This window comes from Chanodichthys erythropterus, chromosome 19 (genome assembly GCF_024489055.1).
Source record: "Chanodichthys erythropterus isolate Z2021 chromosome 19, ASM2448905v1, whole genome shotgun sequence".
In the NCBI taxonomy this organism is placed as follows: Eukaryota; Metazoa; Chordata; class Actinopteri; order Cypriniformes; family Xenocyprididae; genus Chanodichthys; species Chanodichthys erythropterus.
This window is the reverse complement of record NC_090239.1, coordinates 5,743,379-5,760,058: the sequence shown is the minus strand read 5'-3', so window position 1 is coordinate 5,760,058 and position 16,680 is coordinate 5,743,379. Positions and strand designations below refer to the sequence as shown.

At 38.1% G+C, this 16,680-nt stretch overlaps 1 protein-coding gene across 5 annotated transcripts in view; it reads right to left on the bottom strand.

Annotated features, from left to right (window-relative positions):
• The window catches only part of LOC137007322 (cadherin-18), a 100,674-nt gene that overhangs the window by 13,081 nt on the left and 70,913 nt on the right, over positions 1-16,680 (bottom strand). For 2 of the 5 annotated variants that reach the window (XM_067368622.1, XM_067368625.1), the window contains exons 8-9: positions 11,565-11,686; positions 8,291-8,408 (exon numbers count right to left, since the gene is read on the bottom strand). In XM_067368622.1, the coding sequence (XP_067224723.1) occupies positions 8,291-8,408; positions 11,565-11,686 (240 nt within the window). Of the gene's footprint in view, positions 1-8,290; positions 8,409-11,564; positions 11,687-13,925; positions 13,962-16,680 lie in introns of all 5 variants that reach the window. The other 3 variants (XM_067368626.1, XM_067368624.1, XM_067368623.1) reach the window with 3 other exon arrangements.

Here is a 16,680-nt window from a genome sequence, read left to right as displayed (position 1 = left end):
TAAGAGTTCCTTTCACTGGAACTAAGGGGTCAAGCCCAACCCCGGAAAAACAACCCCACACCATAATCCCCCTCCACCAAACTTTACACTTGGCACAATGCAGTCAGGCAAGTACCGTTCTCCAGGCAACCGCCAAACCCAGACTCGTCCATCAGATTGCCAGACAGAGTGGCGGTATGCTTTACACCACTGCATCCAACGCTTTGCATTGCACTTGGCTTGGATAATGCTTGGATGCAGCTGCTCGGCCATGGAAACCCATTCCATGAAGCTCTCTACGCATTGCCAATACTTTTGCCAATATAGTGTATAAAAATATTGCAAAATTTTTCAATATTTCATCCATTACTAGACATAGACAACAAATTAGTGATCATCTACTATACAGAAAACAAGATATTGGTGGAAATGTTTATTTTAATGCACCTCATCCATTTTACAGTGTTTGTTCTATAGATTGTATTATTGTTTGTAATCCTGTTGACTGTTCTGTTTTGCATACTCTGTGCAGTACTTTGGTCAACTTCGGTTCTTTTAAATGTGCTATATAAATAAACATTGTATTGAATTGTATTGTACATGATAATGAGTTAATAAAATGATCTTGAGAAAATATTCAGTTCTTCAGTACAATTTATGTCCATCCATTTTAGATGAGTAAAACCGACTCATAAAAACAGAACAAAATCAGGCATAGCATTAGTTCTGGCAGGTCGCATTAGTCAAGCCCGTATCAGCTGACTCTCAGCTGATTCACATATACCTATAGGAATACGACATCTATCACAGCACCTGCTCCATTCAGTATTATCGGCAGCTTTACTGCGTTGCTCAGGAGCTAATTACTCTCCTCCATCCCCAGCTCCTCCTCTCGTCCAGTCAGAACTTGCCCTCTGATATACCTCTTTGAATCAGATTCATTTTTCTTGAATCATGTTGTCACATTAAATTATTGCCATTAAGAACATTAAAGATATCTGCATACCTTATATTGATTCTGTTCTGTTACCATTAGGGGGGTTATCGCTGCTCTCCGTGCTCTTATCCATGCTAGGCTGCATGGATAGGCACAGAGTTCTTACCCAGAACAGAACTATACGGCTAATCTAAACTGTATGCTAATTGTCAATCATATTTGACGATAATGTTCCTGACAGAACTGTAGTTGGTTGCTTTCCATGTCTGTCTCTGTAAGTGGGTGTTTCTTGGCCAGAATAAGTTGCAATGTGGACCAAAGTGTGGCTGGGTGAGACTAGCTAACAGTGAAATATGTTCATGCTGTTCTGCCAAAATATGTTTTAATTTTTTTTTTTCATTTTTATATTATTTAAAATTAAATATAACTTCATGCTCTCTTTCTTCTTAAATAATAAAATACTTTAAATAAAAACTCATTTTAAAATCATTTAAATGTCTTATGAGACACACAGAAAAAACCTAACAGCAACAAACAAGATATTTTCCAAACCAAACCAAAACTGTGACCGCAGAGTTGTGATAAAACCCAAACCGTGAGAAACATAAACCACTTATACACTAGAATACACAGCATGTAAGCAGAGCTCCTCTCTCCTGAGCACCACCGGCAGGCGTTAAACTCAATAGGAGGGATGTAGTGTGGGCAGGCCTGAAGCTAGGGGTGGGCGATATAAAAGGAGACACGATTAACTGGTAGAAATTTGTCAATTGTTAGAAATTTTGGACTGTCGTCTCTATTGCAATTATGCACATGTGACATTGCTGTGCTGCGTGGTCACGAATGCTTATCATTTGCATGCGTTCTAAAGCACTGTGTAAAAAAAAAAAAGTGATTTTAAACTGTTGAGGTGCAATAAGCAGTGAAAGAGAACTGATTTCGCTATATGCGCACGCTTCTGAGATGCGTCACATGATGCGTGTGAGTACTGAACCGAGTTCTTTTTGCCACCTAACTGGGCTTGATTGAATGGTTAAATACACATACTTACAGTATGTGCCAAAATGCCCATCTTTGCAAGTATTGTTGTAAACACAGACATTTATGTCTTAAGTGAACATAAACAGTTGAGGAAGAAAACGCATGTGTATCAGTATATTGGATCCGTGCATTCAGTTTTAAAGTGACAGCAGCCTAATAAACCTGCTGTCGTTTGTCATTAATGTTAATCACACAACAACAGAGAGAACATCTCTCACTGCTGAATCACTTTTGTACCTTTAATAAGAATACATGCATATTTAATTTACACAGTGAAGATGACTATGCAGTGTTTTTTAATAAATTTGATTACTTTATACATTTTATGTAGCCTAGTATGTCTTATTATTCTTATCAAAAATGTTGATATCATAAAAACCTTATTTAAAGCAAAAAAATAACTATATTGTGATTTATATTGTTATTGTTAAATAAAATTTCTCATATGGTGATATAAGATTTTGGTCATATCGCTCACCCCTAATCCCACTGTTTTCCTGAGGGCCATCTAGAACTAAGGCAAACAATATGTGTGTGAAAGAGAGAGAGAGAGAGAGAGAGAGAGAGAGAGAAAAGAGACATTCCCCAAGCTCTTTTCTTCAAGTTCTACTCATAATGTAATCCAGACCACCGGCCTTAATTTCCATTCTGCTTAAATAACACGGTCATTAGACACAAAAATTAAGATACTTTAAAACTGTAGTTAAAAAAAAAAAAAAACTTAAGTTACACAATCTACAATAGCTTTTCTTTTTACATAGTTTGACACACATCAAGAAAACAACTAACTGAAAGTAACTACACTGAAGCAATTTAAGTTTGTTATTCATGGATAATTGGCATGACACTGCATGAAGTCGGCATGAAACCTATTTCCTATTGTGACATATAGATGAGTCAAACGGCTTCTCGAACAAGAAAAAAAAAAAAAAAAATTGTAGGGCGGGACTTGATGTTGTCCAAGGGGAATAGATTGGATCATTACATCATTGGGGTTTTCCCTGCCCCTCTTGCAGGGGAATTTTTTCCGATTAAAGATTATGAGAACACATGAATTCTAAAAAAACAATGATGTGCACTGATAAAACGATTATAATAACAATGGCACTATTTGAAAAAAAAAAAAAAAAAAAAGAATTGTCAATTTTTTTCATGTTTTTTTTTCATTAATCTACATGTCTGAAACATTTAGAATGGTTTTGTGAAATGAATCTACTGATTCAGTGAAACGATTCAGCTTAAAATCTTAGAATCTATTCATGATCTATTCACACTAGGGATGGGCATTTTTCCAAAATATTATATTCGAATAGTTGGGCTCGTAAAAAATGAATATTCGAATATTCGTTTATTTAAATTACCTTAAACAAGAAGAACTTTATTTTTTTTTAATTCATCAAGAGTTTGTAACCTGAACAAGCATACGATTAGGCAATATACACAACAAGCTTACAATATATCTGAAGGTTTTATTTTAGTTGAAAGCATTAAACGATTTGTGCTAACAAAAAAATGTATAGCTATATATAAAGAACAAAAGCATTTAAGCTCAAGCAGCGCGAACGAGAAAAGTGCTAATAAAGCAGACAGCGGCAGTTATCGTACAAAACGTACATAATACACTCGAGTCTGTATATGGTTATCGTTTTCATATTGTTTCACATGTTCATATTGAGAAAAACAATAATATTATCCACACGCTCGGGTGAGAAACAAGCCGCGCTGACAGACGTTGCAGAAACAAGATAATGATAATACATAACGCTAAGTTTCTAACAGCAGCACTTTGTTTTCTGTTCGTAAATATATCTCCCTCGACAAAATTTAATTGAAGCATATGTCTCAAAATCATTTTGCTATCAGATAAGTTATCTTCTCGGCTCACTTTGGGTATAGCTGCGCTTAGCCTACCTGTCGTGAATGCAGTGATGGACAGCTGTCTTTCCTTATTTCATGTGCTTTCTCACTATGGTGGTGATATTATGATAACTCAGTTTCATTAATTCATTTGATCAAAAGTAATTCCATTGTGTAAGATCATTTTTCATCTAAGTAATTTCAAACTTTGCGAGGCAGACGACAACATTATGTGACGATCAAATGAAATAAACTTGTTAAACACACTCTACAGCGCCACCCGGTGCATTTAGTTTTAGTGCTCAGGATTTATCATGGATTCACTGCATTTACAGCCAGCAAAGCAACACAGTAAAATTCTAATAGTATTTTTATTTTTCGAATATTAATCACAGGTCGAATATTCGAATGTTCGACTATTTGTGCACACCCCTAATTCACACAATGATACTTCTCTCATCTTATGAAAGCACCAAGAGCAATGAGGCGAGATGCTGAGATTATAAGAGAAGTATTGCTTAAATTTCTCACAAAAAGCTATCATATAAGTCCATGGACAACCCCAAGACTTCTTCAATTCCATTATATTGAAAAGACTTCTTTTATCATGGTTATCTGGTCACTCATAACTCAATATGTTATCTTCAGACTGTATTGCACTCCCATCATCATGTTAGGAAGTGGCCTTATGTTCATCATCATAATAATGATCATAATTTCTTGTGTTACTTCTTAGTTTAGAGTCTATCTGGTTTCCTGTCCAGACGCCCACCAACGGAATGACACCAAATAAAAGAACAGCCATTTCAGATGCTGGCTGCATATTAAAACAAGGCAGTGTTAGAACATTATAGAGAAGCACATCTTTATAAAGGCCTAAAGATAGGGGTAGAAAGCCTGGAAACAGGATGAGTCTTTCAGAGACAGATTGGAAACAGGATGAATAAACAGATAGTGAGAGAAATAACTAACAATAGATTGAAAGCGGATGGGTGTACTTGCAAAAGAGTGTGAAATAATGAGGTGGGGGGGGGGGGGGAGAAACAGGGGAAAAAAAGTGACAAATTATATTTGGGATTTTTGTTAAAGATTCCCACTTATAAGGAACAGCTTACCCAAACTTGATAAAAACAAATTAATAAAAATTATATTATATATAAAATATTATGGAAATATATATTTATTGAATAGATAAATAGAAATAATAAATAATTATTCTTATTTTTATTTCTGGGTGAATTATTCCTTGGTGTTTGAGTGTATATGTGTGCAAGGGCTGAACTGATTATCATGCAATTAATTCTAAGATTTCATGTTTGCATGCCTTCCGCATGTTTTTGACCATGCCATTTGTAAGCTCACTCATGAATACTACCTTTCTAATTACCAGCTCCACTACAAAGCACAATTGACTAGAGAACATAATCAACCCGAATATCCGTGCGAGGGTCCCTCTTTGCGCTCTGGGGCCCTCCGTCTTACATTGTTATTCACAGAGAGACTGAATTCATAAAGCAAAACGTGAACTGACAATAATTTAGTCCATTTAGCCTCCCTTTAACTGCGTACCAAATAAATTTGCATTGGTAAATCCAGAAATAGATAGATAGAAGCATATTATATTTATTTTGCAGCACTCTGGTAATTCCATTGAACACCTTAAAAAGTCAAAGATGGCAAAGTCAGTCAGCATGATACAATGTGTTTACTTTTCACCACAAAACAGCCATTAAGATACAGACAGAGTAGCTCCATAAAGACCCGTTTGCTCTTTTCCAGCACTTGTAAAGATGAAAAAGTGGTATTATTGCTAAATTTGAAGCACTTTGGGTCTTTGTAGACAAGGGGGCTTCACTTACTCACAGCCTCTCTACAGACACAATAAGATCAGCACACGCCAGCATCGACCACCCGTGGCAAGAGCTGATAATTCTTAGACCGGTAAACAGTGGCGTGTCCCAGTGGAGAGAGATTAAAGAGCGATAAACTGTGTGAGAAGAGTGAGACTTGCCCTGAGTACCACTTGGATAAATTAAGTAAACTCCATACTGCAGTCGGCTAAAGGGAAAGAGAGGAACTTGCAATACTATCTAGGCGTGCAACAATCGTGATTTTTCACGAACGATTCCCAACACACACACAGGGCTGGATTGGTTATCGGGCATCCCGGGCATTTTCCCAGTGGACCGACGCACCTGTAGGGCTGATACAAGGTTATTTATTTATTTATTTTTGCCATGGACTGGCCCATCATGCAGGGACAGTGGCCCACTGGTTTGTCTTCTGAATTGACAGGCCCCTCCTGCGCTGTTTTTTGTTTTTAATTGGAGCGCATGGGAAACTGCAAAAGGCAGGTATCCGCTCACCACTGACGAATATGCACTGCGTTTCTGCCACCCTATGAAGTGATAAACAATGCAAAAATGTATTGTACAAATGTGTCAGACGGACATCTCACTTCTCTTTGATTTTCAGCGACTTGCGCCATGAGCACCACCTTTTTAAGAAGACGTGTCAAATTAGAATAAGTTAAGCTTTGAAAAACACATCTTAAGACACATACATTGTGTATTTTTCCTCCAACTGCACTGTCAAGTTGTTGAATTTTGCTTGCTCTCAGGAATTAAATTGTTAATGAATGAATGAATGAATGAGGCATTTATATAGCGCTTTCATATGTACTACTGTACACCCAAAGCGCTTTACAATCATATCAATTAACCCTAAACTTCACAACCCTAATTAAAATAAGTATGAAATTTAAGAAAAACTTAATCAGGTATCCTTCCAAAACCAATCCCCTACTGGTTTCAGGGTCCAGAATTTGGACCCGAGGGCAACACTCGAATAAGAGTGGTCTCCATGGTAACCTCCAGCCTGCAGCCATCTGTGTTGAGTATTGCATTAAGGCCGTTGGTTCAGGAGTTTAGGGAGGTGGTAATTCATTCGACAGCAAAAGGGACTACACTACTGTGTGTGGTTAGACACATAATCCCTCCAAAGCAATACTAGTACTCTTCAACAGCAAGGGACAGTGATGAGGGAAATAAACCGTGCCGACTGTGCTCGAGCTGCATATTGGAAATGGGGTGCCTGGAAGAGTACAAAAACTTCACCAGTCACTTTATATAAGTTCACCCAAGGCGCCACAGACAAAAAGTGACACTAGCAGATAAAAGGTGCCACTTCATGGACAAACAAACAAACAAACAAACAAAAATCTTAAACCAGCCTAAGCTAATTTCATGGTCTTAGCTCCTCTGTTGGCTGGTTTAGGTTTTGGGCACTTGTTTATAGCTTGGTCAGACTAAAACCAGCAAACCAACATAGGTCTGTTAATGCTGGTTTTAAACAGGGTAACCAATTGACCAAAAACATAGTGTCCACTTTGATTTCATGTTGACTTAAAAAAAAATTACAATTACATGGCAATGAATAATAAAAACAAACCAATATTTTTCACATCTTACAGATGCCCAAAACATAATAGAACAAACAAAGCAAGAGCAAAAAATAACTTTTGTGTTATGGTGGTACTGATTATTGAGAGAAATGCCTTTACAGCTCATTGATTTAACTTCTCATCAGCTATTAATCATGCATAAGGGATCTTACTTCCATCTGCATCTAAACAGTCATCAATCATCTCTCTTAAGCTTGCAGTCGACATTTAATTATAACTGAAATGCTGGTCAACATCAACAGGGAAGTTTATTGATCATAACTGAAGAATTCTTCAGTAATTTTCCCTTTGAAAGCTATTGAAGCTTAAGAGCAATATAAACATTTAAAGCAGTTTGAATTTTCTAATTAGCAAGGATATGTCAATTCATAATTTTAGCTTGTATGAAAATGGAATGTATAGTAAACATCTTCTGAAAGCTATTGTGTGCCTTTTGTAGTAATGGAGAAGATTATTAGACCGCACACATTAACACAAACCCATTAGGATTCCCGCATATTAATGAATTTCAATGACTTTTCCAGTTGTTTGTGATTACTAGACAAGGACTTTTTAAAAATAATTTTATAGAATACAACGAAAAAGAGCAACTAGCTGATGAAATATTTTAGACTTGTTATTATTACTAAAAAAAAATGGGTAACACTTTAGCATAGGGAACACATAGTCACTATTAACTATGACTTTTCCCTCAATAAACTACTAATATACTGCTTATTAATAATTAGTAAGTTTGTTGTCATGTTTAGGTATTGGTTAGGATGAAGAATGTAGAATATGGTCATGCAGAATAAGGCATTAATATGTGCCTAATAAGTTTTAATAAACAGCCAATATTCTAGTAATATGCATGCTAATAAGTGACTAGTTAAAAGACCCTAAAATAAAGTGTTACCAAAAAATCATGAATATCCTGACATTTCCAAGTTTCCTTGACTGTGAAAGATGCAACCCATGCACGTACATTTAAAATATACCCAGAATAAATAAAAAAAAAAAATGTTTTTGCATACCTTCATTGTCTTTAATTGTAAAGTTAGGGTTGGCAGGAACTCCTCCAGGAAAAGAGAAGGAAAATCCTTTTCCGTTGGCAAAATCATCTTTATCCACAGCAGTGATTGTCTGAATGACCTGCCATCAACAGAACAAAATCGAGAAAGACATCGGTGAGAAACAATTTCATGCTCATCTAGGCTGCTTAGTGAAATTTCTTAGCTTTGTTTGTGTCTCTCTGGTGAAGGAGGACTTGCTAGTTAAGTGAAAGTGAAGTGATGTGTAGCCAAGTATGGTGTAACATACTCGAAATATGTCCTCTGCATTTCTCTCATCCAAGTGCATACGCACAATAGTGTGAGTACACACAGTGAACACACACCCGGAGCAGTGGGCAGCCATTTTTGCTGTGGTGCCCGGGGTTAGGTGCCTTGCTCAAAGACACATCAGTTGTGGGTAATGAGAGTGGAAGAGAGTGCTGTTCATTCAATCCCCCCACCTACTGTACAATTCCTGCAGGTACTGAGACTCAAACCCGCAACCTTCGGTTTATAAGTCAGATGCCAAAACTGCCCCTAAGATACCTAAATGGCATGTATAGATTCCACCAGTATACTCTATTGGGGAGACAGAAGTCTAATTCAGCAGGGTTCAGAACCTCAGAATAGAGTTTTGCTTCATTCTTTCTGTTTTGCTCGTCTCATCGCTTCAGAAATCTTAGCTGGCATCTCAGCAGCTCCAGGAATGCTTTGTGCGTCAAAACTAGCTGTTTTGTTGGTCAGAGTTGTCCTGGCAACCCAATAGGTATTTGATTCCTTGAGTGTGGTCCATTATGAGTTGCACATCCCTGCTGAAGAGGTTCAGACTGAAGGAGACGTTAATTGGATCACTTCTAGCTTGTGTGAAACCAGAAATGATAAAAAGGTAGATAACTTCACAATGAAATTTTTAAAAGTTAATGCCTGTTAATTACTTTAAATGGTTTAAGAATTATTTTGTTGTATTTATATCAATGTCTGTATTATGTTATTATTATTTTTTTATTGTTATTTAAAGGGCACCTATTATGCAAAATCCACTTTTACAAGGTGTTTTAAATGTATGTTGGCAGTGTGTGATCACAACCACCCCACGCCGAATGTGGCACAGATCTAATATACACATACGATTTCTGTAACATTGCCTGCTATTTACGTTCACAGACATAACTGACTGTTTATGTGAACTGTATGTTTTTGACAGAAACTTGTGTGCATTTGACAGTTTAAACAAAATGTGAAAGAGAAGTTACTCAGAGACTTGACATCTGACAGCCTGTGTGCATGTGCTTCAGATAAGTGCTCTCAGAAAATGATCCATTAGAAGTTTAAACTAGCTTTAAAACACATGGAAATAATAAACTTTAATGATGAAAGAAGAACTATGCTATCCGTGTGAGTGATCGCGATATAGATGATAATCAAATCTAAGCACATGTCTAGTTAATATTTGACAGAGAATCCAATTTAGGCAGGAACTGTGATCGTAGAGAGGGGGCGGGGCACAGCAGCTCATTTGCATTTAAAGGCACATGCACGAAAACAGCCTGTTTTTGACTGTAGTCAGAAATGGGTATTTACAACATGGATTTTTTAAATGATCCATGAGGTATTTTAAACTGAAACTTCACAGAGACATTCTGGGGACACATGAGACTAAAATTACATCTTGTAAAAATGGGAAAAATAGGTGCAATTTAAAAAAAAAAGGTAAAAAGGTTTCCCAAACCAGGTAGTCCCACACTAAATCCATACCACTGGTTGTCATTGTCAATTGTTTCACTATTATATACATTTATGCTTAAAGCTGAATTACTCCAGTCTTCAGTCACATGATCCTTCAGAAATCATTCTAATATGCTGAATTAGTGTTGTATCATTGCTGAAAACTGTTGTGCTGCTTTATATGTAAGTGGAAACTGTGATACACTACTGAGTTACACTAATAACCATTATTTAAAAGTTGTCCTGGCAACCCAATAGGTATTTGATTCCTATAAAGATTTCTATTATATTCTATTCTATTAATAATTAGACATAAACAATAACTGATAATAATTAAGTGTGAATCAGTATATTAGACTGCTTGCTGGAGGATCATCTTACATTGAAGAATACAAACACTTCAGCTTTAAAACCTGAGCAAACTGGTGCAGTTTCTCAAGTCCTAAATCCTCCTCTTTATTAAATCAAACTTACAAAGTACAGTAAAAAAAAAAAAAAAAAGTATAAAGGATGTTTAAAATACTTCCTCCAATCAAGGCATATATGCAGACAACTGTAAATAAACCATATGTAGGATGATTTCGCCACAAAGTCTAAAATGGCACTATCAAAACATTTATCTATTCTACTCAGCAACACTGACTCAACCAATGATGTGAGTTTAGGTGTGGGGCAATCTGTTTTTCCAACCAATGGCAGACGGGGGAGGAGTTTGCGATATAGACTTTATTTTGGCATTTCAGTTTGGTGATACTAGTGGTGCAGAAAGTACACATTACACTTTTAAAACCCATGAAAAGTGCACAGCAGCACTTTAATGCGGTACTCCCGTAATGTAGTTTGGATATTGGATGTACTGTTTTATGTTGGGAACACAGGGGATATTAAAATGGGCTTGACCTCAGCTGTCCTTCATTTTCTCTCACTCTCATCCCTCTCTTTCATTGGGCCGCTGGTGAAAAACAGCATTTCAAAATTAAATGGAAAAGTGTGGGTAGGAAAATAGGAGTGTGCTTTAGTGAGTCAGAGCTGTCACGCTTTGTTGATCAGATTTTTATTCTCATTGAGAGATGATTAGCATTCCTATAACCCCCTTCCATTTTTCTATTTCAGCCCCTCTAAATATTCACGCTCTCTCTCTTTTTCACACCATTCATGGCAGGGAACTGTGGCGGTCTGTAAGGAAATTTTCTGGGCAGGCTGATATGTAAATCCATATTGATCAAACCCATAATATAATCTTTCAGTTTACCAACTTAACATTTGCCACTTCAGTAACTTCTAGCATTTTTAATCACTGCACAAACAAAAATACATATTTATGCAGTACATGCATATGAATTATGCTCATTAGTAAAACAAACAAACAAACAAACAAACAAAAAAAAACAGCAGTTAGTTTTATTACTTTAATTGCTAAGTTAATTTTGAACTTGGACTCAGTTTCCTTTGACAGGCCGCCACTGACAAGGAATGAAGGTGTCAGAGAGAAAGTAAGACAGAGAAACAGTTTGGCTGTTGTGGGACTTGCCTGTCCTGCTCTGGTGCTTTCACAGATGATGATTTCATCTTCTGTGCTGATCTTCGGAGGATTGTCGTTCACATCCAGAACCTGCACTGTAATGGGCACGTGGCTCTGAAGACTGGGATTGTCTGAAAACAGATGGAAACATTGCAGCATGTGCAAAAAACGGCTCATGTGAAAGAACATCCAAGCTACAAGAAAAGTTTTTAGGAACATCAAGCATCTGGTAATGAAGATCCATCTAAGTGTTAATTCATAATTCACCAATCATTTCATCAATCCAACCCTTTATTCATATATTCAATCAATCCATGGTGCACTTAAAATGCTTAAAAAAATCACTTGAGAAAATAAAATCTTTCATGTGATAATTCCAATTCAGAAGAAATAAATCTGATAAAAAATGTATAATGTTTTTGTGTTTTGAGTCTTTTTCTTTTCCTTTCGGCTGTTCCCTTCAGGGGTCGCCACAGCGAATCATCTGCCTCCATCTAGCCCTATCCCCTGAATCCTCTTCTCTCAGACCGACTACCTTCATGTCCTCCTTCACTACATCCATAAACCTCCTCTTTGGTATTCCCCTCGACCTCCTGCCTGGCAGCCCTAACCTCAGCATCCTTTTACCGATATATTCACTCTCCCTCCTCTGAACATGTCCAAACCATCTCAACCCTGCCTCTCTGACTTTGTCTCCAAAACATCTCACATGTGCAGTCCCTCTGATGTACTTCTAACTCTTCCTCCTGTCTTTTCCTCAATGCAACTGTCTCCAAACCATACAACATCACTGGTCTCACTGCAGTCCTGTACACCTTTCCTTTAATTCTTGCTGGTACTCTTTTATCACACAACAGACCTGACACTTTTCTCCACCCATTCCAACCTGCCTACACACGCTTCTTCACCTCTTTTCCACACTCCCCATTGCTCTGGACTGTTGACCCTAAGTACTTTAAATCCTGCACCTTCTTTACCTCTTCTCCTTGAAACCTCACTTTTACACCTGGTTCCCTCTCATTCACACACATTGCTGTGACTAACCTTCATTCCTTTTCTCTCCAGAGCAAACCTCCACCTCTCTAGACTTTCCTCCACCTGCTCCCTGCTCTCACTACAGATCACAATGTCATCCGCAAACATCATAGTCCATGGAGATTCCTGTCTCACCTCATCTGTCAGCCTGTCCATCACCACTGCAAACAAGAAGGGGCTCAGAGCCGATCCTTGATGCAGTCCCACCTTCACCGTAAAGTCCTCTGTCTCACCTACGGTACACCTTACCACTGTCCAACTGCTCTCATACATATCCTGCACAGCTCTAACATACTTCTCTGCCACTTCAAACCTCCTCATACAATACCACAGCTCCTCTCTTGGCACCCTGCCATACACTTTCTCTAAATCTGCAAAGACACAATGCAGCTCTTTCTGATCTCTCTGTACTTCTCCATCAACATTCTCAAAGCAAATAAGGCATCTGTAGTGCTCTTTCTTGGCATGAAACCATACTGCTGCTTACAAATGCTCACTTCTCCCCTTAGCCTTGCTTCCGCTACTCTTTCCCACAACTTCATTGTATGGCTCATCAGCTTAATACCTCTGTAGCTTTCACAAATCTGCACATCTCCATTGTTCTTAAAAATCGGCACCAAAACACTTCTCCTCCATTCCTCAGGCATCCTCTCACTCTCAAAGACCTTGTTAAACAACCTAGTTAAAAACTCTACTGCCATCTCTACTAGACACTTCCATACCTCCACTGGTATGGACCAACCACCTTTCCTCTCTTCATCCTCTTCAAAGCTTTCCTAACTTCACCCTTCTACTTCCTGCAACAATATTTGCCTCTACTACTCTTCTCTCCCTGTCATTTTCCTCATTCATCAGTTCCTCAAAGTACTCCTTCCATCTTTCCCTCACCCTCCTGTCACCTGTCAACACATTTCCATCTCTATCTTTAATCACTCTAACCTGCTGCACATCCTTTCCGTCTCTATCCCTCTGCCTCGCCAACCGATACAAATCCCTCTCACCTTCCTTACTATCTAACCTTGCATACATGTCCTCATAAGCCTTCTGTTTGGCCTTTGCCACCTCTATCTTAACCTCACACTGCATCACCCTATATTTCTGTCTACTTTCCTTCATCCTCTCACTGTCCCACTTCTTCCTAGCAAACCTCTTCATCTGGATACTCTCCTGGACTTCCTCATTCCATCAAGTCTCCTTGTCTTCTTTCCTCCTTCCAGATGACACACCTAGCATCTTCCTACCTGTCTCCCTGATCACTCTAGCTGTAGTAGTCCAGTCATCTGGAAGCACCTCCTGACCACCTAAAGCTTGTCTCAACTCCTCCCTGAAAACCACACAGCACTCTTCCTTTTCCAACTTCCACCACTTTGTCTTCTGCTCTGCCTTCATCTTCCTCACCACCAGAGTGATCTTACACACCACCATCCTATGCTGTCTAGCTACACTCTCACCTATGATATAGTCCACCTGTGTGCTCTTGCCACCACTCTTATATGTCACCCTGTGTTGCTGCCTCTGTGTTCCTGCCTCTTCACCACAGCCATCTCCATACTTTTAGCAAAGAATACCAATCTCTGTCCTTCTGGGTTCCTTTCCTGAAGACCAAACCTGCCCATCACTTCCTCATCCCCACTATTCCCTTCACCAACATGTCCATTAAAGTCTGCCCCTATCACCACTCTCTCACCTCTGGGAACAGTCTGCATCACTTCCTCCAACTCGCTTTCTCCTCTTTCTCCTCTTGCTTACAACCTACTTGTGGAGCATAGGCACTAATAACATTCAACATCACACCTTCAATTTCCAGCTTCAGACTCATCAACCTGTCTGACACTCTCTTTACCTCCAGAACATTCTTCACAAACTCCTCCTTCAGGATCACTCCTACTCCATTTTTCTTTCTGTTCACACCATGATAAAAACAGTTTAAACCCTGCTCTAATGCTTCTAACCTTGTTCCCTTTCCACCTGGTCTCCTGGACACACAGAATGTCAACTTTCCTCCTCTGCATCATATCTACCAGCTCTCTGCCTTTACCTGTCATCGTACCAACATTCAAAGTCCCTACTTTCAGTCCTAAACTCCTGCCTTTCCTCTTCTCTCTCTGCCTACGGACACGCCTTCCTCCTCTAACACACCTTCCTACTCTCCTTCTTCGACCAACAGTAGCCCAATTTCCACCAGTGCCCTGTAGGTCAACGGCACCGATGGTGGTCGTTGTTAACCCGGACCCTGACCGATCCGGTATGGAAGTCATATTTGTGATTTGCATAATGAATTTGGCAAAAGTTTTACGTCGGATGCCCTTCCTGACACAACCCTCTCTATTTATCAGGGCTTAGGACCGGCACAAAAGGTACACTGGCGTGTGACCTCCTGTGGCTAGTTTTTGTGTTTTGAGTCACTTCTCATAAAGATAGTTCTTATGCAGGTTCAAAAACAAACTAAATACTTTTTTCACATTGTTTTAATTGAATTTGATGGAAAAGCTGCAGAAAAGTAAATCAAAATGTTAAAATAATTTAAAAGGGTTTAAGAGTACTATACTCAACTTAGTAGCTGCAACCATGATGAAACTAGCAAGATATTTAATTAACAAACACACAAGGATCAGGGGATGTGTAGAACTTTAGAAATGACAGTGGTTTCAATTAAGTAAAAATCGTTAGGTTTCATGTGGACATTAATGATCTAGAATGTGGTATTGCTGATTATATATAAAAGCAATGACCAATTAATTTCTGATTAACATACACAGTTTATGCAAATTCCTAGCATTCTGTCTCAAAAGAACACATATCTGAACTGTAATTTTTAAGCGAAAGGTAAATTTGCATGTACTCCTTGATCCCTGGGTGGGATCTGGCTAATTTTGTTTACAAATTGCCTAAATCATCTAATAGCAATTCTCAGAGTGAGTTGGACCCATGCTGGTTTAATTAATATGAATCAAAACACTATAAATGCAAAAATGCAGAAATTAACAAGACATTATAATTCCCCCTAAATTAAAAACAGGCCCACAACATGTAAAATATTCAGCACAATTATACGTTGAGTAATTAACAAGATAAATTACATTCAGTTAGGGTCTTTTGAATTTACTTTGCATCTTTTAGACTCGCTTATCATAGTTTTTAATTAACTAATAATGATATATATGTTTTTGCAGTTCTTACCAAAGCATGCGACAAACAGACAGATAGATAGGTAGATATCTTTTCCTCTGTTGGAATATTTGTTCTCTGGTCCCCATCTTACTCTTTTTGGTTACTGCTTTTCAGTATTCATTTCAACCCATTTTTTTTTTTTATCCCCTACCCTCGCCTGGTTTCTCATTCATTACATATAAATAACTCATCTATTTGTTATTTTGTACTGTACATCATTTGCATGCGTTCTCTCCTTACTGCAGCATGTGTGAAGTATTTCAGAGAGAATATGAGGGAGTAACAGCCTATTACAGTTTCTCAGGCTGGTGTTGTGCTCGGCGTGTGTAGTGTTTATTATTAGATGACTTCATGCGTGCGTTTCACAATGCTTTCTAGAAGAGGTGCATGAGCACTGTTAGCCCTGTATCAACAGCTAAACTGTGCAGGATATCTACTCATTATAAACAGGGAAAATGATCAAATGGTGGCAGTAGGTTTTTTTGTTTGTTTGTTTGTTTTGTTTTTTTCCCCCCTGATGAATAACACCACATTGTTTCCTCTAGGAATTTTTCACACTGTTAAAACTGTAAGAACAAAAAGACTTGCCATGAATATATCAGTATACTTTCCAGGAAGGTATTCAAATGTTGGCATATAGAGCTGAGCATTAGGGAAATAAATACAAAATAAAAAGAGAGACCCTCAATGAGCTCAAAGTGTGATAAAAGTATCCACTTCTGTAGAAGCCAAATCACTGTCCGATTTCAACTTTGTGATCTCAATAAAACTTTTGGTCACACTTTAGATTAGGGTCCAATTCTCATTGTCTACTAACTACTTATCTATGACTCTTGTCTAAATAAACTCCTAATTAGTGCTTATTAATAGTTAGTAAGGTAGTTGTTAAGTTTAGGTATTGGGTAGGCTTAAGGGATGC